This window comes from Periplaneta americana, chromosome 15 (genome assembly GCF_040183065.1).
Source record: "Periplaneta americana isolate PAMFEO1 chromosome 15, P.americana_PAMFEO1_priV1, whole genome shotgun sequence".
Lineage (NCBI taxonomy): Eukaryota > Metazoa > Arthropoda > Insecta > Blattodea > Blattidae > Periplaneta > Periplaneta americana.
The window spans coordinates 49,331,039-49,357,566 of NC_091131.1; the positions used below are offsets into that span (position 1 = coordinate 49,331,039).

Here is a 26,528-nt window from a genome sequence, read left to right on the forward strand (position 1 = left end):
CTTCCCAGTTTGAAATTCGGAGTTTCCCTTCTCCTACGCCCTTACCAAGATTCAGAATATTGGATAATATGTGTTGGAGCATTTTATCGATTGTAATTTTATCAGGGCCACCTCTTATAGGATGTTTCTTCACTACGCACGGACGCACTTGATATGTAGCTTCATCAGATATACAGATCTTGCATATTTCCTCAGCTCAAACTCTGGAAGTAGATAGGACTAGTGCAAGAGGGACCTTATAAATACTAGTAATATAAGAAGGTCCGGGGCTTAGCTCTTTTGGGCCACTCTTAAGCCCACATTTAACAAAGGTGCTACGTCTTCTACTTCCTTGACCCCTCGAAATGATAATGTTGATAATGTATTAAATATTAACTGAAACGTGCACAAGTTAGACTTTAATTCTAAGATTTCGTATTTGTCTATTAATTAACTTTTACAACAGGATATGAAATTGACGCGAATTTATTTCAAGACAACTGAGTAGCATTAATCGGAGTATATATTAATGATGAATTGTTACGTACTTACTTACAAATGGCTTTTAAGGAACCCGCAGGTTCATTGCCGCCCTCACATAAACTCGCCATCGGTTCCTATCCTGTACAAGATTAATCCATTCTCTAGCATCATATCCCACCTCCCTCAAATCCATTTTAATATTATCCTCCATCTACGTGTAGGCCTCCCCAAAGGTATTTTTCCTTCCGATCTCCCAACTAACACTCTATATGTATTTCTGGATTTGCCCATACGTGCTACATGCCCTGCCCATCTCAAACGTCTGGATTTAATGTTCCTAATTGTGTCTGGTGAAGAATACAATGCGTGCAGTTCTGCGTTGTGTAACTTTCTCCATTCTCCTGTAACTTCATCCCTCTTAGCCCCACATATAATGATGAATTGTTATTGTTGTTATTGATAAAATACCTGGTAAGGTTTATCTTGTCTCAGTAGCAATAAAACCAAGTCCCTTCAAATGAGGGTGGAGATTATAGGAGGGTTGTAAATTTTCAGGATTCCTTTCAAAATCTTGTTATTGTACAGGCTGCCGGAAATCAGTTTCTTGAAAGATAAGCTCAGTGACGGAACTACACAGTATGAAGAGAGATATTTTGTTATTTTATTTTGCGCTACAGTATGTATCAACTAATCCCTTCCGCCACTGGATGGATGGATGGCACCGCTCCACTCCCCCATCGCCATAACAACACAGACGAAGTAAGACATATCTTTCTCTCTCTTTTCACAGTGAGACATGATACATCACACAGCCTTTAATAATAATAATAATAATAATAATAATAATAATAATACTTACTTACTTACTTGCTGGCTTTAAGGAACCCGGAGGTTCATTGCCGCCCTCACATAAGCCAGCCATTGGTCCCTATCCTGAGCAAGATGAATCCAGTCTCTACCATCATATCCCACCTCCCTCAAATCCATTTTAATATTATCTTCCCATCTACGTCTCGGTCTCCCCAAAGTTATTTTTCCCTCTGGCCTCCCAACTAACACTCTATATGCATTTCTGGATTCGCCCATACGTGCTATATGCCTTGCCCATCTCAAACGTCTGGATTTAATGTTCCTAATTATGTCAGGTGAAGGATACAATGCGTGCAGCTCTGCGTTGTGTAACTTTCTCCATTCTCCTGTAACTTCATCCCTCTTAGCCCCAAATATTTTCCTAAGAACCTTATTCTCAAAAACCCTCAATCTCTGTTCCTCTTTCAAAGTGAGAGTCCAAGTTTCACAGCCATAAAGAACAACCGGTAATATAACTGTTTTATAAATTCTAACTTTCAAATTTTCTGATAGCAGACTAGATGACAAAAGCTTCTCAACCGAATAATAACAGGCATTTCCCATATTTATTCTGCATTTAATTTCCTCCCGAGTGTCATTTATATTTGTTACTGTTGCTCCAAGATATTTGAATTTTTCGACCTCTTCGAAGGATAAATCTCCAACTTTTATAGTTAATAATAATAATAATAATAATAATAATAATAATAATAATAATAAATTACTGTGAACGGAGAGATGGACAGATAGACACGTAGGTAAATTGGTGGGTGGGTAGATGGGTGGGTAGGTGGATGGATGGATGGATGGATGGATCAAAGACCGATATATTATATCAGATAGATTAAATTTAGATTTAGAAATAGGCAGACAGACAAACAGCAATAATAAAGAATTTTTAGCAGCATCATGCTCATGATTAATTACAGCACAACCGTGGGTAGGAAAGCGATCATGTGTCGAGGAGGGAACAATGGAGCTGCGGGCGGAAGAGACGGCAAGCTTGTTGGAATAGAAGCTTCCTGCGACAGACGTCAGTGCACGGCTTGGCGCGGAGCGAAGCGGAGTGAATGTAGACCGTGCGTGAATGCTTTGAATTTGTGGCCTTGGCTTCGCAGTGTGAATGTCATGGTTTTGTGTGTTTCCGAATGATCAGCAAATTCGCCGTTCTTAAATTTCGCATATCTCCGCAGACAAAAATAAAAACGTTAGCGATTTTTTTCTATTTATGATATTGCTGTGTTGTGAAATAATCTTCGACATCAGTAATTCCCATTCTTGTGTACGCTTTGTGGTGTTTATTTTTGTAATTATTTTACACGTACTGCAGTAATTCTGCAGTAGACAACGATGGAAAGGACATCGATCGACTTAAAATCGGGCCAGTTGTGAACAGCAAAAAAGTGTCTGTGCTCCAAGAGAACATGTGGATAATATTTTAATTACTGAATATATTTTAGCACACGCGTGACTTATTAATAGAAACGACGTAACAGAAAGTGGGAAGTTTAATGTCAGCATATATTATGTATATTGTAATGAACGAGGAAGATTCCGAAAGAGTTGAGATCTGTTTTTTTATTTTGAGCGTTACGCTGCATTAAAACTGGGTCAGTTCAGATTATTGTATAAAGTTTTCTTAATTCTTTTTCATTTTCTTAAGGAAATGAATTCATTTTAACGCAAATTCCTCACGCTATACCTTAATAAATCTCGAAGATAACAGTGGCATGCAGTCAGATATTCGTGGTCAGCACGTGGTAGAAACTGCCGGCATGTCACACGGCAGGATCTCTGTTGGTAACAGCTGACACAAAATGCAAAGACTTTGTAAGGGAAGATACTGCAGGAAACTATAATTTGAAATTACCGGTATCTGTTAGTGTTTTAATAGTGTGTGGATTATGTAACAAAGGACTATAACTTGTTGGAAGATTACGTAACTAGTGTAAAGAAACTAGACACGATCTCTGAATCCTTCAGGGAATACAAGTATATATAAATAAAGATGACTGTGACATATACTGGAGAAGTTGCAACGTGCCGCGGATTTGGATGCTTTCTCAAACTCCTCTTCCGGTAAGTACAATAAAATAAAATAAAACTTTTTTACAATAGGCATCGTCAAGGACGCATCAGAAGTCCACATAAGTCTGATAAACCGATCTTCGGCAATGCGAGACATCGACAGGACGACTGTTTCTTTCCCTGATCAACAATTATTGGTGCCATTAGCGTTTCTTAGAGTTAGCGAGCTAGACTCATATCTAAGGTTGTTGTTGGGCCTAGGTTCGACTCCTGCTTGGCTTGATTGCTTCGCTGGTTGAATATTTTACGGGACATGTCCCAACCGTAAGATGAATGTCCTAATTCATCCTAGTCAACTATTTTTCGAGACAATTACTTTCCATTACAACGCGATGTGCGGTAGCACCCTTCCTAACAGTCTACTTTCAGAAGAGTTTCACAATATTCACTTATTGCTCTGAATAAATAAAAGCGTTTTTCTTCTACGATGAATCAGAATTAGAATACTAACAAACATAAAATCAATATAGAGCATTAACGCTATTAATTACATCGTCAACATTAAAATATATATATATATATATATATATATATATATATATATATATATATATATTATAGCATTAACTTTACTATATAATCAGTCCTGGGCTTAAGAGAGGAAGTGAAAGGGACGCAGAAACCCCCGCCCATGTCATTTTCGCTTACATCGCCTAATAAAACAAACACATACTAAGGCTCTATGCACCAACGGTGGATTTTAAGCGACCAGCGAGAGCCGAAAGTTCATAAAAGTTTGATACAATCCGTCACTGACATTCATGTCTGCTCGTACGGCATCAAAACATTAGTCTTAGCTGGGGAAGGTGGAGTGAGGAGTTAAGGGATGGTCTGCATGACTCGATCAAGTTATTAGCATCCAGGCCTGCTATATACCATATTTAAGAATCAAATACCAGTGTGGTTCCTTGCGCGACAATGAATAGTAATAATCTAACGAAACAAGACTTAGCATAACTTCTAACGGTAGCTCAACCAAATCTAATCATTTATTTATTTATTTAAGACACCATGTTGATATAAGTATCATATAAGTACTAGGTCACTTGGACCCTTGCCTTAATAAGAATATTGTTTATTTAGAAATATGAATCGGTAAATGAAGTACAGATGACTTTTCTCCATCACGAATGAAGGATGGTAAATGACATGTTAAGTTCTTTCCCAGAAAAATAAAATGAAATTTGAAATGTTGTAGTGGTTCACTGACTTTTATGTTACAAGTTCCCCCCCCCCCCCCAAAAGAGAGCTAGGATATCAACGTAATAATGAACTGCGTGTACCATCTAGCGGTAAGATGAAAAGAAAGAACTGATTTCTTAACATAATCCAACAATCTGACACAACTTCATTCAATGTCACTAACATCTGGTCAATTGTTGTAGCATATTACAGATTTATGAATCAGTATTCGTAACATAAAAACAACTATTGCTTCTTCCTTCCATGCCCCAGTTATAAAATGTGACAATGTGACTTATCGACTACAAAGAATATTCAAAGATGAGATGACACAACGACAATGGTAGTGCGAACTAAACTACTTGAAGAAAATCAGTCAGCAGTTTTATGAACTCGATCGCAAAGAGAAGATACTAATCGGATGACCAAAATAATGTGGTCTTTTAACATTAATTTGTAGTAAATCAGCAACAACATCATAAGAGAATTGTTAATTAAAGACATAAAAGTACATACACAGTTACATAATTAGTTTCCATTATAAAGAAATGACAGAAAAACCTACAGTGACATTCACATTCTATGTACGCTGTTAGCCCAGCGCCAAAAAAGCGGGCATTTTAACAAGTGCAAACATGTAACTGACAGAACACTTCGAAATCTATAATAATTCTTATATATTTTAATTCTGCTCATATTTTTGTTTTCTTTAAGATAAAACCAACACTGAGTATCATTTGGCAATAATAAATATTCATGCCTTAGGTGGGACTCGAACTCGCGTAGTTCAAAACTGTGTCTTGCCAGTTTATATATTACGGAAGCTGAATAAATAACGCCAGTCAACTAAAATGTCAACGTGAAGGTGGTGGCCTATAAGCACAGTTCCGACAGCCCCAAGAAATAGTTACAGGGTCGGCACTAAATCGATGGACTAAAACTATATCCTATTATGAAGATAACTAACTAGTACGCTAGTTATAATAGCGTGCTACTATGCCATAAAACAGAATCGGTGAAGTTCATGGGTCACGTAGGAGGTTTCGTCATCAACTAAAATATTTTGTTTAAACTGTAGAAATCGTCCTGTTACAGCAACTTCTCACGATAAAAATATATCAGTATCAACCCTCTCCACTCGAAATCCGGATATACTGCAGCGTATTGTTTTACTGTGCCCGACGTTTTACTTTGTTCCGTGTGGTTAACAATCTTATGGACTGTTTAGTCGTGAGAAACTCATGGAATGTTTTTCTTGGCATTGTGATATTATGATGGAGCAGTTCCCCGTTGCTGTTTTCATTTGCGAATGAGAAATAAGATAGGTTTGATCAAAACGGAAATATCTGAGAAAACTTCTCCAATCGCCGTTTCTGTTCAATAGAAATTCTAGTTTTGTCTCCCGCATCTAGTTAGCCTGAAAGCATATTACTATTTTCAATCCTATTATTATTATTATTATTATTATTATTATTATTATTATTATGGGATATGCTAAATTTTACGCTGGTGTAATGTTTCTGTCTTGTTTTCTAGGACGATTAATAAACAGAAAACATTATTATTATTATTATTTGTTTTCTAGGACGATTAATAAATAGAAAACATTATTATTATTATTATTATTATTATTATTATTATTATTGGCCCCTGGCTGTTGTACAGCACATTAAATATTAGTAAATAAATAAAATAATAATAATTATTATTATTATTATTATTATTATTATTATTATTTTATTATTGGATATGCTAAATCCCCACAGATTAAATTCGTATGTAACGGATTTCGCACTATATCTAAAAGAAAAATGTACCTAAGATCAGAGCACACGGTGTTCTTTCATCAATGTGGAACCAGTTTCACAAGCAACGATTTCATCATTCAGGTCTCACATTCACTGAATTGGGCTCACAATGACGATCAGCTGACACGAAGGTTCCCCCACAGTATTATTGCTTCCCCTATGAACAGACCTCCACATCTAGAAGTCCAGGTAAAAATTTTGCTACCTGAGTTTTGTTTAGTCGTTACAACAGAATATAAAAGAAAACATCTTCACGTTGAATAAAAAGATTGAGTTCCAGAATATTCTCTGAATTCATATGCTATACTTGTCAAAAATGTATAATAATAATAATAATAATAATAATAATAATAATAATAATAATAATAATAATAATAATAGGCTTAAAGTTGAGAATGAAATATATAATATGTTTCAGCTATATTCCCAATTAATATGAAACTAACTGAAGTACAATTGTAATCTGACAGACCTGTTTATTGAGTGCACACCGAGTAGGCATGACATTACACATATAGGTCTTCTTCCAATTTTCAAGAATGTTTGTTTACACAAGCAAAAACCTTACGTGAGATATCATGTATGATAAACTTTTTAAATTTTGCAACGCTGATACTAGAACCTCGGCAGAGACAACTCTGCACGCATCGGTCAATTTAGGTCTAAAATAAACATTCACTGAAAATGCAAAGGAAGTTCATGTGGTAACAGAAGACAGTTCGAAAAGCAAAACGGTGAAATGGCCTTGGTGTTGCAGTCATAAATAAAACAGATAACCTGCAGGGAGTAGTGTTACATACGGTAGAACACGTGTAAGCAAACGCATGAATAAGTACAACAGACTTACAAGTTTTTGATATTGAAAACAAAGAAGGTGAGGCATTTTATATTTTTTCTGCAATAATTTACGAAAAAATAAGTTAAGTGGTGATTATTTTAACTCCCTTCCTCAAACACAGAGGCAATGAAAATGATAACGGCAATTTTTATATTGCCGGGCGCACCTACACAAGAAATACACCGTGTGTATAGGACATAAGGATTTAACATTACCATAAGAAATCTATGTACAAAAACAGTGAAAAAATAACTTAATCAGTGGGCCATGTTTAGAAATTAGCAGGCTTTGACAATTCGTAAAACAAGAAAACATCAGACTTTGACTTAGAAGTAGAGATTCGAACTCCGATCTTTGGAACAAGAAGAAAGAGCTCTACTCCTAACCCATAAAGGTTTCGTGGGAATGTGTCGTTTCGTGACATACAAATGTGTCGCTGCTACGACTTAATTTCACTGTCGATTCTTAATTTTTGTCACTTTGGCGGTGAATCGCGCGTTAATCTGCACGACAGATAAATTTACGCTATAGGAGAGCTACCGTTTTCCGTGTCAAAGGGCGTACGTAACAAAATATATTAATGTTTAAATATAATAAATTTAGAAGCGTCTATACTGGAAAATAGTTTTTCTTTAATATGAATATAGGCCTAGCTTCAGTTGTACAGGTAATACCTATTTATCTTTCTTAAATCTGCTAATTGTTTCAACGTTAAACCAATATCGAAAAGTAAAAAAATTACACTAACTCAATATCTCTTTTCATATCATCACGTGAATGCAAGAACTAGGAACTCGAAATTTGCGTTTTTTAGTTACCTCTTTTATAGCATAGCAAAAATCGCACAAAATGTAATGCAAGAACTATGTAGGCCTAACTGATCGAACGATACCAGCGACATCTATTTTCCAATATAACAAATAGGTAAAAGAAAACTAGACATATTCCTTAGTGCAATAAATAGGCCTAAGTAAATAGGCAATGTCACAAAATATGAAAAATCAATTTACCTAGTTCTTGCATTCAGGTGACGAAATAATACGCACACACACAAACATAAAAATAACGTAACTAGAGATAGGTATGTTCAGTCCTGAGCCCCGATTTACATCGAAAGTTCTAGTTAATAAAACAGATCTAGAACTAATGAAGTTAATAAATAATTAATTGTCCCTCAATTCTGGTATATGAAAATAAGCCTACACTTGAAATCTCCTGGAATTAAACTCTATAGTATGTATTTTGCAACTAATCGTAATTCTCAAGTTGGTTCTTCTCATGCTGATGACTTTAGACAAAGGTTAGCGGTTTGTTACATCATTCATTCGTTTATGTCTCGGACAACGATTTTCTTAAAGAGAATATGAATAATCTTTTACTATGCGCAGTATCATTACGATCCTTAGACAGTAGTTATGTCAGCGATCTTCTTCTGTGTCTTAAACAACGACTTTCTTACAAGAACTTTAGTCACCCTTTCACTACGTCTCATGTCAGACAACGGGTCCTCAGAGAATATTTTAATCGTCCTTCTTTCCGTGTCTTGATAATGACTCAGCTAAAGTTTAGTGAAAGCCAAGACCCTGAGTTCCAATTTCATGCAAGGCTTAGAATTTGGCTTGACGGTTTGTTACCGTGCATTTTAATTACGGAAGCTTTCACGTGCCAGGTGATAATGGAGTAATAACGAATAACAGGGAAAATTGAACTGTTCTTAGTAAACTTGTTCTTTTTTTCACCTTAAGTCTTACAGAGCCTGTCCGAGACTCGAACTCTGCTTCCTTCGATGCACATATGACTGAATTACACCTGTACGTTCCTTTCCCCCGTTGTGGACACATTGCTGTTATAACATAAGGAAAGAGTTTTAAAATATATGCTTAGAGAAGTCACATGTGTTAAATATTGGTTGAAATGAGATCCGTTCTCTGCTGCAGATTCAGTGACAGTAGTTAGTGGGTCCATTTTTTACTACTGAAGTCTTTTATGAGTTGTATAATATTCCTGTTTTTGAATGACAAGGCTCCCGGAAAAATCTAGTTCATGTTGAATTTCAGTTTTGCTAGTTATCGTATCGCTTATGATTTTATTATACAGTGAGATTATTCGTTCGTGAGTCAGTCACAGAATTGCTTAAATTAAACCATGTAAGACAATCTCAGTAGGCAAATTCGTTATTCTTCGTTTTCTACATCATACGACTATGAAAACTGCGACGCTCGAAAAAAGTCTTTTGTTAGAGTATCCAATGAGAAGCTACACGGCAATGCTGGTAATATCCAACATACACATTTCTTTCCATACGATCTACAGTAAATAAATACGAGTATTTTTTCCGAACCAAAGGTATAATGAAGGTTCGTGTAAATAAAAACGAATATGTTCCCTGGAACAAACGGGGAGGAGACGAGCACTGTAACAAGGTTAGGTTAGGTTAGTTAAGGTGATAGTTGAGGTAAGTGACAGGAGGCGAAATTTTCATTCATTAACAATGCTACAACTTGACTACACTTTTGAAATAGTCACAACACGCAACAATTTGTAATAGTAATAATATGAACAAAACAGCTGATAAACACAACGGAAAAAGAAATTAACTGTGAGTAATTTGACGGCCATACTAGTAAGTTACATCTTTTTGGTTCCACCGTTTCAAGCTTATGGCCCAGGGTTGGTCTCACGCATCCATCCATCCATCCATCCATCCATCCATCCATCCATCCATCCATCCATCCATCCCTCTGCCGTGGCTGAGTGATCAGAACTTCAGTCTGATACGCAGGCGATTCAGATTCGATTCCCGGTCAGATCTCAGATTTTTCGTGTGAAATTTTCTTGGAAAAATCTATAGGCTAGTCACACTTGTGGCAGACAAGATCAAAGTTGGAGTTTTCCTCGGTGTTCTCCCGTTTCCCCAAATTAGACATTATGTAATTTTGTCATCATTCTATAGCATTCCCCGAATGCCGGCTGACGACGCACGGAAGAGACTGGCCTATGGACGAGTGGGATTCCCTGCTCGAAACCTGGGTACTCAGCGATCCGTAGCCAGTCTGTGTGGGTTTAGAAATGCGCCTGGCTTGAGGGTCAGAGCAGTAGATCTAATAAGGTCGCAGTGCTTCCTCCTTTAAATTCAATTCAATTCCATCCATCCATTCATCCAATGACGCCACAGCTGAGGTCTCTTTGCCTGCCACAATTTTTGCTTCCCATTTCGACACTGTAGCAAACTGGCAGCACCTTTCTTTATTGCATCTTCCCATCTCCTTCTTGGTTTTCCATCCCTCCGAGTTTCGAAGAAATTTCCTCTGAAGACTTTCTTTGGTATTCGGTCAAGAGAAAATCCTACTGTTCCTGTCCATCCGACTCTTTGAAATTTTATTCAGGGTGAAAAGTAATTAAGTTCGATTAATTAAAATGTGTCTCAGTGAAACGTACAGCAGAGTTCGTATAGGTCAGTTTCTGTCAGATGCGTTTCCAATTCACTGTGGGCTAAAGCAAGGAGATGCACTATCACCTTTACTTTTTAACTTTGCTCTAGAGTATGCCATTAGGAGAGTCCAGGATAACAGAGAGGGCTTGGAATTGAACGGGTTAAATCAGCTGCTTGTCTATGCGTATGACGTGAATATGTTAGGAGAAAATCCACAAACGATTAGGGAAAACACGGAAATTTTACTGGAAGCAAGTAAAGAGATAGGTTTGGAAGTAAATCCCGAAAAGACCAAGTATATAGTTATGACTCGTGACGGGAATATTGTACGAAATGGAAATATAAAAATTGGAAATTTATCCTTCGAAGAGGTGGAGAAGTTCAAATATCTTGGAGCAACAGTAACAAATATAAATGATACTCGGGAGGAAATTAAACACAGAATAAATATGGGAAATGCCTGTTATTATTCGGTTGAGAAGCTTTTATCATCCAGTCTGCCGTCAAAAAATCTGAAATTTAGACTTTATAAAACAGTTATATTACCGGTTGTTATGTCTGGTTGTGAAACTTGGACTTTCACTTTGAGAGAGGAACATAGGTTAAGGGTGTTTGAGAATAAGGTGCTTAGGAAAATATTTGGGGCTAAGAGGGATGAAGTTACAGGAGAATGGAGAAAGTTACACAACACAGAACTGCACGCATTGTATTCTTCACCTGACATAATTAGGAACATTAAATCCAGACGTTTGAGATGGCCAGGACATGTAGCACGTATGGGCGAATCCAGAAATGAATATAGAGTGTTAGTTGGGAGGCCGGAGGGAAAAAGACCTTTAGGGAGGCCGAGACGTAGATGGGAAGATAATATTAAAATGAATTTGAGGGAGGTGGGATATGATGATAGAGAATGGATTAATCTTGCTCAGGATAGGGACCAATGGCGGGCTTATGTGAGGGCGGCAATGAACCTCCGGGTTCCTTAAAAGCCAGTAAGTAGTAAGTAGAAAAGTAATTAAACCGACACACACCGGAAGGTTGTATGGGACACCAAAACAAACGTTTTTCTCTAATGTCATATTTTCCTCAGAGGCTTTATTAAACCGGCAGAAGGCGTATGTGTTCTTCAGTTCATGACGACTCTACAAATTCACATGTTGTTGTACGTCTTGACCCAGTGCAGTGCTTTATTCAACCGGTCTGGTGGTGCGGATATTTCCTGAAGCAGGGGAAATAAACAATACTTCTGAAGTCTTTCACTGCGTCAGACAGTCCAAGTCCCCCCGATGTAACCTTTGTGTACAGGTCAGTGGAGGTATTTTTGAACATCTTTTGCAGTGATTTTGGTGTGTAAATGTTTTTGAATATACAGTACGAGATATGCAGTGATTCTGATGTGTAAATGTTTTCTAAGAGACTCCAGCAATAAAGCATGACAATGGTTTGTGTTACATTAAGATATGGAGTCTTCGCGAAATAGTGCCTCAGAGCACAATATGACATTAAAGAAAAGTGTTTGTATTGGTGTCCCATACAACCTTCCAGAGTTTGTCGGTCTAATTACTTTTCACTCTGTATAAGTGATGATATTGGATATACAGTACTAAAGTTCATTATTAAAATTATCCTCCACTGTCTGTTGACATGTATTTGTCCGAATATTTTTTGAATATTTCCCTTTCAAATTGTTTTATAATTTCACAACATGTCAAGTGCTTTTCTTTTTTTATATAAGTTTTGCAGAATCATTACTGAACGACCTCATTCTAATTATTGTGTGTACTAGTTAAGAGATGCGAAACTCGAAGAACAAGTCGGGAGCGTCCGCTAGATCTGCATGTGCTGCAACATGTATCGATCTCTCCATGATGGAAGTGCCATTCAGTCAAACTCTGACACTAAGCAGAAGTACATGCTGCCACACAGCAGCATCTGCATCTTTATCACTATATAACTCGAGCAAAATGGACACAAGAAGCTAACTTCAACAAAAGTGAACAAAAGTGAATTTTTAGTCAGTTTTAAGAAATGTAAGAGCCTTGATTTATAAGGTAAATCATGTGCATGACATTGATTTATTTCATTTTTCTGATTGCGTCTAATATTTTTTCCGAAGCTAAGTTTTTTGAGAGTTAATGCATGAGAAATAGTCAGTTATAGTAAACTACTAACAAGGGGAGAACACGATAGTTCAACGTCTATTAGTGTCGTGCAATGTTCGAACATGAAAGGGGATATTTAGATACTACAAACTTCGCCCTACTCCATAGGCATTCCAACAGTACGTGGAAATGAAGCATGTAAACTAAAATAACCGAGTCCGTTGAAAACTGGTAAGAAGCTTATGTTCGGTTCATGTTCGCCAAGTCTCTGTAGAACCGAAGCTCCCTTTGCGTTTGTTCAATCTTTTCCTTTCCTTACATATGATCGGTGCCTTTTTTCTTAGTTCCTCCTTTCCTTGCACCTTTGTGCTTTAGCTGCATAAGGATATGAGGGACATATCTTACGAACTTACGCACAGTAATGAGTATAGGTAATTTTTCGTATTAATATGACTAAACATTCACAAAAATATGCGTATAAATAAATTAAAACATATATAAATAAACGCATAAGTTATGCTCATAGTACCGACTAATATTGTGTAATGTTCAAAAATGAGAGAGGAAACCAAGACATTACAAGCTTCGTTTTATTTGATATGAAAATCTAATCGCAAGATATATGCTCAAATCCTTAAGCAGTTTAAAATAGTGTCCTGCAATGTTGGCATTTGAGAGATTTAACCAAGACATTACAAACTTCGTCCTATATTATATGAAAAACTAATCGCAAGATCTATTCTAAAACATGAAATGGTGGGAGTGGAGGACAGCGAATGTTTTTTATAAGAAGGTGGAATAAACACTACAGGCCTTCTTCTGCAGAGCGAACATGCCTGTAATGCACATCGCTAATGCTTTCATCATCCGTATAGTCAAACAAATATTGTTACCGAGCAACTGTGTGTTTTTTTTTTTTAGTTGGTTATTTAACTTCGGGATTGCTCGGGCGTAGTCGTGTGTAATTGCTCCAATGTGCGAGCACCCTTACCTTACTTTTGGGACATGGACCTACTATGTAGAAGTAGCCTATCTCTTACGTGGATCATTTAACTTATCGTCTTTACGTCTGCACCAATAACATTTGTGACGTTGTAAAGAGTTTTTCTTGTTATAAAAGTATCTTGAGAGACAACAAGAAAACATTTTCCATAAATAGTGTTCGACACACGTACACGCACGCACATTCACACACACAACGGTTGTGAAACTCTGAAATTCATTCCTTTATTTAGATAGGAAAGAAAGCACATCAGATCCTCAAAAAATAAATATAAGTTCATATAGATCCAATGTTACATTCTACAGAATTTTAGTGCACGTTTTCGGGTATACGAGTATTTTATATATTTAAAAGCACATTTGCATGCTTGTTGAAGAAGTGCTTCGAGCACGACCTTGCTAATCTAATGTAAGTTATATAACACTTTCCACTTCTACTCCATGTCCTTTCGGTGCTGGACCCCGGACTCATTTCACCGGCATTATCACCTTCATTTCATTCAGACGCTAAATAACCTGATATGTTGATAAAGCGTAGTAAAATAACCCAATAAAATAAAAATCTACTCCATGTCGTTCACGTATACTGTACTTTACAACTCTTATGAAATTGATTTCTTTCTTTATTTTCATTACAATAGTTTACTCTATTGAACACTTCATTTTTGTAATGTATGGACTCAGCATGATTGTAAAGTTGACCTTGTTGGTGACGCGAAGAAGAAACAGCAATGCCGCTGTTCATGAACATTTGTCCGGAAGTAATGCAAGTACTCGGAAAGTTGTTGCTGATAGGCCTTATCAAACATTAGCTGTGATAAGGACTGGCTCTGCAAGTGACCTGATTTTTTCCCCAGGTGATATTGACATTACATTGCTTGCTTGTGAAAACATCGAATTGTGGTTGATGATGTCGCAGTTACTTTGAACTAGTGTACAATGATCTGGAGTTAGAGAATACAATAAGCTTATAATTTGACAAGGTGATATGAATTTTCATGTTACGTTTGAAATATTTCCGTTCAAAATCGAAGTGGTGAGTTGCGGGTTCGTAGTTACAACTTTATCAATTTATTATTGAATTCAAACCCTTTTTCAATTTAGAATTAAAGTTATGAATACAACAAAACAACAATAACAATAATAGTAACAATATATTATTATTATTATTATTATTATTATTATTATTATTATTATTATTATTATTATTATACATTTAATCAGTCGTTATTATCGAAAATTATGCAAATGTGTATTTTAAACATCATTTGCATATTTTAACGTCACACTCACGTGAGAGAGTGACAGGAAATGTAAGGATTACACAATCATTCTCCTTATGCAATCTGATCGACAGGAAATACGTATAGTGTCAATGTGGGACAGAGACAGCTTGAATTATGATTGATTCATTCTATTGTATGGCAACTGAACGTGAATTTGAATATCTATTATTATTATTATTATTATTATTATTATTATTATTATTATTAAATTTCTTACTTGAGCGTATGTTATAATAATAGTGACGTTGGAGTAACGATAATCTTCAGCACACAAACAAACCCATCAACAAAGTGACAAGTAAATCCATACCTATTTGTGTAATGTGATCTAGTCATTGTGATCCGTGTTGTCACTTATTATTGTGTACTAATCAACTTACGGTTTAATGTGATATAGGCTACTGTTTCTCTGAACGATTCTTAAATTAAACATAAGATATGCTTCTATATTATCTGCTACATAGCAGCATATTTAAGACAAGGGTTTCTGTAAATCTTGGTTGCAGTCGTAGAACAAAGATTTTCTATTTCTTTATTTTTATTGTGAAAAATGCTTATTAACATACTTACTTACAAATGGTTTTTAGAGAACCCGGAGATTCATTGCCGCCCTCACATAAGTCCGCCATCGGTCCCTATGTTCAGCAAGATTAATTCAGTCCCTGGCATCACATCCCAACTCCCTCAAATCTATTTTAATATTTTCCTCCCATCTACGTCTCGGCCTCTCCAAAAGTCTTTTTCCCTCTTCTCCCAATTAACACTCTATACACATTTCTGGATTCGCCCAAACATCCTACATGCCCTTATTAACATTCTATTTATTAAAGATAAAAAAAATTCTATCAGACTCGTAAAAATATTTAGTTTTTGTTTTAATCACTCGAGCCCGAGAAGCCCTTCCAGATTTCAGCCGGAACCCGCCTCCATCGGCTGGACCGGGCTATTGACCCGTGTCCGTGCAATTTGTACAATCTTAGAAAAAAGTTTTGTCGCATAGATACTTTAAGTCCCAAAAAGGAGGCATTACGCATGATCAGAGGACGAGCGACCTGCTTCCCAAGAGAAGGACCAGTTGAGGTAATGGAATTAGTTTTGTTTCGTTGTTGCATACTCCCTTCCTTCTGGGACTTACAAAGTATCTGTGTCGAAACTTCCTTCTAAGACTACGTATGGATCTGTTATGTAATATTTTTTTTTGTAATTATGTATTGTTAGGAGGTTATGGGTTCATATCCATATAAATAGCATATATAACAGTAATTATTAGGTTGGTGCATAATTCCGTAGCGATTTTTGATAAGTTTATTAAACACATCAGATACACATAAGAGAGAAGTTAATCATCAACAATATATTCTCCTTCACTATTTACAACAGTCTGCCAATGCTACAGTAGTTTTTCGATTCCACGCCTGTAGAAATCGCGTGGTTTTGAGTTAAAGAAGTCGTCAAGCCATGTTCGGAGCGCATTTTCATCCGGAAAGGAAGTTCATTGAAGGTTGTTCGATAGAGAGCGGAAAAGGTAAACTTTGAGGGCGCAAGATCAGGTGAATAAGATGGGTGCGGAATGACTTCCCAACCAAACTCCTGCATAGTGTTTTGTGTTAGGTTAGCAGAGTGCGGTCGGGCGTTATCGTGGATAGCACTTAACGCAGTCTTGTTGGTCGTTTTTCTTGGATTCAGTGTGCAAGACGTCTCAGTTGATGGCAATAAATGTCAGCAGTGATAGTTACACCACGGGGAAGCAATTCGTAGTACAGCACACCCTCGCAGTGCCACCAGATGCATTGCATTACCTTTTGTGGATGCGTGCTGGCCTTTGTACGGAGAGTTTCTTTTTTGTTCGGGCTCAACCATTCCTTTATTTTCCTTATGTTAGCATAAAGACATCATTTCTTGTCACCAGTAATGATATTGGATAGGAATGTTCGATGTCTTTCACGAGCCAATCGATGACGAGCAAGCAAAGATGCACATATGGCCACCCGCTGATTTCTGTAGTTTTGGCATAGAGCATGCGATACCCATACACCTGATTTTTGAACCTTGCTCATTGAATGCAAATGTCGCACGATGGTGGAATGGTCACAGTTCATCACATTTGCCAGTTCTCGGGTACACTGACGTGGATCATTGTGGATTAATGTGTTTAAACGGTCTTCATCACACCCAGAAGGTCTTCCTGAGTGTCACTATGTCAAAACGAACCTCCTTAAAACGAGAAAACCATTTTATTGCCGTGCTCTCTCCGATAGCACTGTCCTCATACACGGCGCAAATGTTTCTGCCCGCCTCCGCTGCTTTCGTCCCTCTATTGAACTCAAAAAGAAGAATATGGCAGAAATGTTCCACTTTCTCCATTTGACACTCCATTTTCTAGCGTCCACGGCTCCACTCAGTATCTGCAAAAATGAAAATTACAATAAGCTTATGTAAACTCAAGCACAACAATTGAACTTCAAATAAAAGATGACAATCGATAAATAAACCCATAGCAACCGGAGTACCAACACGCGAAACAAAAATGTTTCACTTATGCACCAACCCAATATTACATTCCATGTTTAGGTTTACATGGAAGGATGATTCAGAAAAACTCAGAATGATAAGGCTTGTGTCAAGAACTATGAATTGCTTTTGGAATAATAATAATAATAATAATAATAATAATAATAATAATAATAATAATAATAATAATAGTAATAATAAAGAGTTAAACAAGTGGTAAAAGAGAAGTGCCTTTATTCATCCACATTATTCATTACCTCAAGGTTTTAAAAAGTAATATTAGTAGTCCAATTATATTTTAGATAATTTATTAAATATGCTGACATGTGCGAATGTCCAATTGGTAGAGTAGATTGTTTCTAGATGCAAAACTCCACCTGTAGTCAGAGGCTCTAATTACTGCCTCTCCTGCATAGACGCCTGTCAGTAATGGATATTAACAACGCCACTTTTTCTTAATGAGTGTCCATCTTCTGATGGTGTGGAGGCAATGCTGCTTCATTTAATAATTTTCGCCTCAGAATGATAATTGTCATGTTCATTATCTGGTACAAATGTCGACGACTTATGTTAAATGTCTGAGTTTTTTCGTTTCATAAGCATGCTACGAAAGTTGATCCCACGGTAGACCTATGACAAATGTCTCAATTCCGGTAGGGAATATGTTGAAACATATCTCAACAATTGCTGTTTCTGTTCCAATAAATCTTTCCACGAAATTTTGTTTTCTTTCTGTTAACGGCACCAGGAAAACTTATTTTTTACAGCCCTGCGTTCGAGTGGCCAAAATTTCTATAAGCACATGTTTTGACATTCTTAACATGGTGGAAGAAAAATAAATAACTTTTTTTCTGCCCCCATGAGAATGTTTGCCTGTAAGACATTAATTCTTGATCTAAGAAAAAAAAAAAAAGGGATTGAAAGTAAATATGGTACTGGATAATTCATTTGCCACAATTTTATTTAAAATAGAGTTTTCGGTGATTGCATGAAGTGAATAATGAGAGAGGATGTTATTTTATAAAATAGTTCTCAGAATTTATTGCCATGAAATAGAGGTAATAATAATATAGGCCCTAAGCACAATTTATCGAGTACGAAACGATCGCAGTGTCTGCAAGTAAAATACAGCAGCGAATCTGTCTTGTGAGTTGAGATGCTTCTGCACTACATTACAGCGTTTAAAATGGTGATTTAATGGACGTCTTGAGAATCTAGGTTGGGAAAAGAGGTTTATTTACGTTGCACTATGTAAATCAGAGATGGGTGTAATGTGCCCGCTTACAACGTAAACAGTGCGCGCGCGGGCAGAATACGCCTATCCATGATGTTAATGATTGATTGTTATTTACAAGTGATATGTGACTGATCTTCCTACAGCAGGCCTACTCGAGTGTAGGGTAAAGGTTGGTAACTCGTGATATGAGTAATACTGTGATAGTTCTTTTTGAGAATTTATTACAATATTATTCGTATCACAGTTTACCAACCTTTATCCTATATCACAAGATTGTTTGTACAAAATATGGAATATAAAAATCAAATTGCAAATTTTGTTTGTTTGTTTTTTACTTATATAGGCTAATTATAGTTACATCTGTTCTATATTCCAAGAAATAACTTTACCATAACCCTATATTTTCTATCATTTAGCAACGAAATATATCAGAAAGGTAAATGGCCTGAAGATTTTACGGAGACAGTGTTGATTCCAAAAAATGTAAGGAGTTCAAGACTATCAGTCCAATATCGCACTCGGCGATGATTCTCTTGCGAATACTGAATCGACGTTTATATTCTAAGATGGAAGAACAGTTGGAAGAAGAGCAGTTTGGCTTCAGGAAGGAAAAAGGTACGAGAGATGCAATTGGACTGCTACGGACAATCGACGAAAGATACGTAGAGAAGAATAAAGAAGTGTATATAGTATTTGTGGATTTATAAAACGCTTTTGACAGAGTGGATTGGAATAAACTGATGGAGATCCTACAGAATATTGGTGTCGATTGGAAAGAGAAAAGACTGTTCAGCAATCTTTATTGAAACAACGAATGAAATTCAGGATGTCCTTTATCATCTACTTTGTTCAACATCTACTGGAGGATTTAGTAAAGAAATGTTTACAGAACATGGGAGGAGTGATAGTAGGAGGAAGAAGAATAAAGTGCATAGGATTTGCTGATGATATGGCGTTGTTAGCAGAAGAAGAAATGATACTAAAGGATATGGTACTGGAGCTAAATGACAGCTGTGAGCAGTATGGAATGAAGATAAATGCAAATAAGACGAAGAGCATGGTCATAGGAAGAAAATACAGAAGATACACTTGCGAATTCTAAATGAGGCAGTAGAGCAAGTGGACAGCTTCATATACTTGGTGTTCTATAAGCAGGAACATGAGCTGCTGCCAGGAAGTCAAAAGGAGGATAGCAATGGCCAAGGAAGCTTTTAATAGAACAAGGAGCATCTTCTGCGGACCTCTGGAAAAAGAGCTAAGGAAGAAACTATTGAAGTGTTTTGTATGGAGTATAGCATTGTATGGGGCAGAAACATGGACATTGCGGCGAAGTGAAGAGAAGCGAATAGAAGCATAATTGAAAAGTGGATATGGAGAAGAATAGAACGTGTGAAGTGGACAGACAGAATAAGAAATGAAGCTGTGTTGGAAAGAGTGGGTGAAGAAAGAATGATGTTGAAAGTGATCAGAAAGAGGAAAAGAAATTGGTTGGATCACTGGCTGAGCAGAAACTGCCTTCTGAAGGATGCACTGGAAGGAATGGTTAACGGGAGAAGAGTTCGGTGTAGAAGAAGATATCAGATGATAGACGACATGAAGATAATATATGGATAATATGGGAAAATGAAGAGGAAGGCAGAAAATAGAAAAGATAGGAGAAAACTGGGTTTGCAGTGAAAGACCTGCACTTGGGTAGAACACTAAATGAATGAATGAATGAATGAAGGAACCCTATATATGAAATTTATTTTTATCTAACACTGTACAAAACTCGTGTAACGTAAGATCATCACAGTACCTAATATAATGCAGAACATTACATCCATAGAACGAAGGAATATCAATCCTGCAGAAAAGATTCGAATCTAGGACCTTAGCTTCCATCTGGCATTAAAAACTGAACTTAGTCTTTCCAGTCTATAGAGACAGCGGCGTTAGTCGTTTTTTCACTGGTATAGGAGTATGCACAAGAGAGAAGAGAAGAAGTGAAAGTCGTACCAACTTACCACTTTACCTATAAACTGAGTTCGTTTCCAATCCTGTCGTCGACAGTCCCACACCAAACAGTTGTAGGCCTATGTATCTAATTATTAGCCTTCTCTTCTGTCCGTGCGCCATTTAAATAAAACAATTTATGTAGATTAGATGCAAACGGACATTACAAATAAAGTTATTTTTACGGTTCATGATATAACGGGTGTACGCCTGGAAACAGGTTTCGTTTAATACGGTGCTGTTCGCAAAGTGTTACGGGCAAGTGACGGGCTGCTTAGTGATAACTCACCTCGCAGCTTTCAGGAATAAAACCTATGCAATTTATTGGCTTACGTTGTAGTAAGTGCTGAGACTATCGACTACTGTAAATACAGCGCGACACTTTTTGTACGATTTTTTCGTAATATACCTACGAGTTCATGAATGAGATTCGCTGTTCTAATATGTACTGTATTGCCACAAACTAAATTGAACTGAATGGAAGTCAGCTGTGTACTAATACTCTAACCTTGACCTTCCTTCAGCCTATGTTATCTGTTCATACTACGCAACACAAAGCCTTCCGACTCTCGATCCAGGGGAAATGCAATAATAATAATAATAATAATAATAATAATAATAATAATAATAATAATAATAATCCTTAGCGCTACAGCCCTTTAAGAGCCCAGGCCGACCAACTGTTTGCTGGCTCCATGTTCACATGCCGAAACAGAGGTGGACGATCATTCAACCGGAATGGAGGTATCGTGTGATTAGCACGATGCCCCCCCCCCGTTATAGCTGGCTTTCGCTAGGTACCTATCGTAGTTCCCCAAGTACATCATGATGCTGGGTGGGCACTGGCCGAAAGTTCATGAGAAAATTTCTTCCTCCATGAGAATCCGCGCGCATTCCGTAAATGGAGTTCTAGGCAGAATGCCTTAGATCATGACGTCACAGTACGGGACTCAGGGGATATGTACACACTATTTTCTAAGCAGTCGCGTTCGATCTATAGCAGTAAAAGGCCTATGGCACTTATCTGAACGAAACCTGTTTTCTGGCGAAATCTCTGTATAATACAATTATGATTTCTCTTCTGCTGTCAGTTCAGAGCTCTAGTAGGTCCCAGAGAACGAGAAATGCATCTCCTCTTTATAATAAATGTGTGTATTTTCTCTTCGTAAGCAGTGATCGTATGCAATATTTGCGAAAGTGTGACTTTTTTTCACACTATGTACGAAGGAAACGAAAGGAAGTATTTCGTATTGCAACTAATAGGGTCATTTATATCTGCAACGGACTGTACGTGAATTCATGCAAGAGCGAGTGATGTATTGCACAAAGAAGATATGATTAGAGGTCAGGAAGACTTGGGTTTTATGAAATCTCGTTTCGCTTTTTTTTTTTGACTAGATTCTTGCTTCTAATCCTTTGATTCATAGCTTGTAAGAACTCAAGTTCTTGACGTGTCACGGGTTCTTAATCAAAAGGCTACAGACAGAAAAGGCAGTGATTTGAGTCCCTACTTCCATAACGTATATATGTATAATGTAGATAATATGAATATGTATGTATGTATGTATGTATGTATGTATGTATGTATGTATGTATGTATGTATGTATGTATGTATGTATGCATGCATGCATGTTTTCCGTTCTATTAAAATGAAACATCCCCAGTTCGTACATGTTAGGCAGCCGTTAAAATAATGACTGTAGTAAATGATTTGTTGAATTGTCTACATCTTTATTTTTTTACATGGCCTCAAAATTCACATTTCCAACTTTTCTGTTTTCTTGTCTCGCAGACTCGCTACACACATTAATAAAAAAAAAACGTGCAACTCCAAACCCCATCTTCAATCATAAGCGTGCTTATGCATCAGGCAAAGAGATTTTAAAATGTCTGCTAACCTACAAAGGCATACTAATGAAATGTAATAATGGATGGAGTGTAGTCCGAAAAAAGTACAGCAGGAACATATGTCACTTCTTGCACTGTCATGCTAGCAGCTATAATTACGTTATTTTTTTATTTTTTTTTAAAGAATTTCATGAAAATATCTTTCACTTAAAATCCTGTTTTGAGAAGAAATTCTTGTCCGGAGGCGTACTTTTGTATTCATTTAATTTATACATGAAAAACATTTGTTGTAGATACACGGTCTGTACCATTTATTGTCACTTTATTTCGTGTAAGCATTAATAATCCAAGGAAAAAAAAACTTTTTAGAGCAGATTTTGTTTTAGTCTTCTAAATAATGAGTCGGTAAGGAACATATCGGTCGCAGTGTTCTCTATCTGAATAATAAATACCCTTCAACCATCAGTTCGACTTTCAATCTACTGCATATTTCTGCCTAGTTTATGACTTTTCAGTTCGCCTCTCTGACGTCATTTCCCAGTTCTTGTCTCTCATATAACTTGTAGCGCAGGTCAGAAATCCGTGGGGACCCGTTCCGTGGGATCACGCCATTCCAGGAGGGCTGAGCCATGCATCATAGTAAACAGGACTCCACCCTCATAAATACCCGAGCATGTGGCGGGGAGATCGGCGCAGCGTTTACTTAGCGCTTCCTTGAAGACACTGTTATCCACGGTGGACACCTCTTCGTAACGCTGGTTCTCTAACAGTGGCCCGAGGCGGAAAGTTACTAATGAAAGACAGTCTCAATCTTGATAGTAGATATCTAATTATGTCTGGCTTAATCGCTCATAAAATAAAACTAACAGAAGGCAAGATTTGGATAAAGAAGCATTTTTAACAATTATTTTAAACTGCAGAGGCCATTCAATGTCGGAGAGATAACGACAAAGCAATAACATAAGAAGAGCAGTGATGGAATGATATCTTGAAATAAAACTGAAAAGCCTTTCTCATAAGTGTACTGTCTACCACAGATCTTACAGAAGCTGACGTATGTAGCTATGCAGAGTGAGCCCCAAGTATGTTTAAAATATTGTGTACTGTATTTATTCCTGGATTTAAAAGAAAATAGCAAAAATACTCCTATGGATGTGAGGTCAAAAATGCTTCGTTATAGCTCACAAACTTAAATTTAATAATTTAAATTAAATGTCTTTATTTCAAAGTATGAGGTTAGAAAAATAATTTTACATTATAACAGATGTTCAGAGTTTGCTGTACTATTTTCTATACATGCTAAAACACGATATGTAAAAGACTGGCAAATTCGTAAGTGAACACTAGTTTTTCCTCAGATCGTATGGGATCCCTTCTGCACACCACATGTATCACGGAATATACTCCAGATCAAAGCCTAGTCCACTTGCTAAGGACTTCGATAAATGACTGAGTTGCGATTGGCTATCAGACTGGCACAAAAACCAGAATGCTGGTACGAATAAAAATGTTGCATCACAACCGCATTGTGCATCGCAGATCTCTGGGGATAAAACAGTGATCCAACCCCACCCCCAGTCCTTGTAAGGGAAAAAATGATAAAGCTGTAACATTCATAGTTTTCTGCCCAATGGTAGGTCTTTCACTGCAAACCCAGCATTCTCCAGTCTTTCCTATTCTCTGCCCTTCTTTTATTATCCGAATATGATCAATATATCTTAATGTCGTCTATCATCTGATATCTTCTTCTGCCCCGGACTCTTCTTCCATTCACCATTCCTTCCAGTGCATCCATCAGTATGCAGTTTCTTCTCAGTCAGTAGCCCACCCAATTCCATCTTCTCTTCCTGATCAGTTTCAGCATCATTCTTTCTTCACCCATTCTTTCCAACACAACGTCATTTGTTATTCTGTCTGTTCACTTCACACGCTCCATTCTTCTCCACATCCACATTTCAAATGCTTCTAGTCGTTTCTCTTCACTTCGTCGTAATGTCCATGTGTCTGCCCCATACAATGCAACACTCCAAACAAAGCACTTTACTAATCTATTCCTTAGTTCTTTTTCCAGAGATCTGCAGAATATGCTCCTTTTTCTATTAAAAGCTTCCTTTGTCATAGCTATTCTCCTTTTGACTTCCTGGCAGCAGCTCATGTTACTGCTTATAGTACACCTCCCAAGTATGAAGCTGTCCACTTACTCTAATGCCTCATTTCGAATTCGCATGTTTACCTTCTTTATTTTTCTTCCGATAACCATGGTCTTCGTCTTGTTTGTATTTATCTTCATCCCATACTGCTCACAGCTGTCATTTAGCTTCAGTAGCATATCGCTTAGTATCGTCTCCTCTTCTGCTAACAACGCCATATCATCAGCAAATCTTATGCATGTTATTCTTCTTCCTTCTACTGTCACTCCTCCCATGTTCTGAAAATAGTTCTTCACTAAATCCTCCAAGTATATGTTGAACAGGGTATGTGATAAAGAGCATCCTTGTCGTACTCCTCTCCCTATTTTACTTCCTTCTGACATTTCTTCCCCTACCCTGACTGACTTGTTGTTTCATATAAAGGTTACAGAACAGCCTTCGATCTTTCCAATCCACATCAATTTTCTTCAGGATCCCCATCAGTTTATTATAATCCACTCTGCAAAATGCCTTTTCTAGGTCCACAAATAGTATACAGACTTCTTTATTCTTCTCAAGGTATCTTTCATCGATTGTTCACAGCAGTCCAATTGCATCTCTCATACTTTTTCTCTTCCTTAAACAAAACTGCTCTTCCAATAGAATACAAACGTCGATTCAGTATTCGCAGGAGAATTTTCGTCGAGTACGATATGAGGCTGATAATCCTGAACTCGTTACATTTCTTGGCTTTAATTTTCTTCGGTATTGGCAGCAATATTTTCGCCATAAAATCTTCAGACCATTCGCCTTTCTCATATATTTCGTTGCATAATAACAGAATTTGCTTCAGTCTTCACCCAAGCATTTCACTAACTCAATGGAGATTCCATCAACTCCTGTTGCTTTCCCATTCTTCATTTCCCTAAGCGCTATTTCAACTTCTTTCCTTAAAATAGAAAAACCTTTATCGTCTTCTGATACAGTTTCTTCGTCTTCTATAGCTAAGTCATCTGGACGGTTCCCTGTCTCATATAACTCTTCTACATATTTCGTACATTGTTCAGTTTAAAAAACTGGTAGAAGGAATCGAAATGGAATTAGCCGCTTATTGGATCTTAATCATCTTGCATCAATATAATATCTATTCATTCCAACTTATATTCTGTTTTTGACTTGATTCTATATTTTTATCTTCGTAATTATCCTTGTTTTGTAATAATTGTATTGGTTTTGTAATTTTATTGAATCTTTGTTATGTTCCATTTAGTACAAAATAGTTATTTATAGGAACGACCCGGAACACGAGCTTGGTCAAACGGGTGTGCGCTACGTAAATAATATGTATTTATTGTGTATTTTATGTAGCAATAAATACTAAATACTAATAAATTAGTCATTACAGCAATTGACGGAGATAGAAATCGGTCCCTTTGTTGAAAGTCGTCAGTTGAATTATCTACAGCTATGTCTAGTAAATATACATAACTAAAGTACTCCTGAATGTTAATTACTTTGTTTTTGTAACTTTATAAATATGTATGAAATAAATTTGTTCACATACGCAACGGACATTCTGTCTACAGAATGTAGATGCTATACATAAAGTAACTTACACAGGTGGTACAGCAGAGTCCTCTGAAGAAAAGACGTTTCATAGAATACTTCTCTATCTCGCACTTTTTTTTTTAATGTAATACTACTGTTGATATTAGAGGGGAAAAATTCGCTCCGGCGCCGAGGATCGAACTCGGGTC

General features: G+C 36.9%; 1 protein-coding gene across 1 annotated transcript in view; it reads left to right on the top strand.

Annotated features, from left to right (window-relative positions):
• The first annotated feature begins 2,362 nt into the window (after positions 1–2,362).
• LOC138714873 (bestrophin-4-like) overlaps positions 2,363–26,528 on the top strand; it is a 150,488-nt gene continuing 126,322 nt past the window's right edge. The window contains exon 1 of the mRNA XM_069847099.1: positions 2,363–3,390. Coding sequence (XP_069703200.1) covers positions 3,320–3,390 — 71 coding nt within the window. The 5' untranslated portion in view covers positions 2,363–3,319. The remainder of the gene's footprint in view (positions 3,391–26,528) is intronic.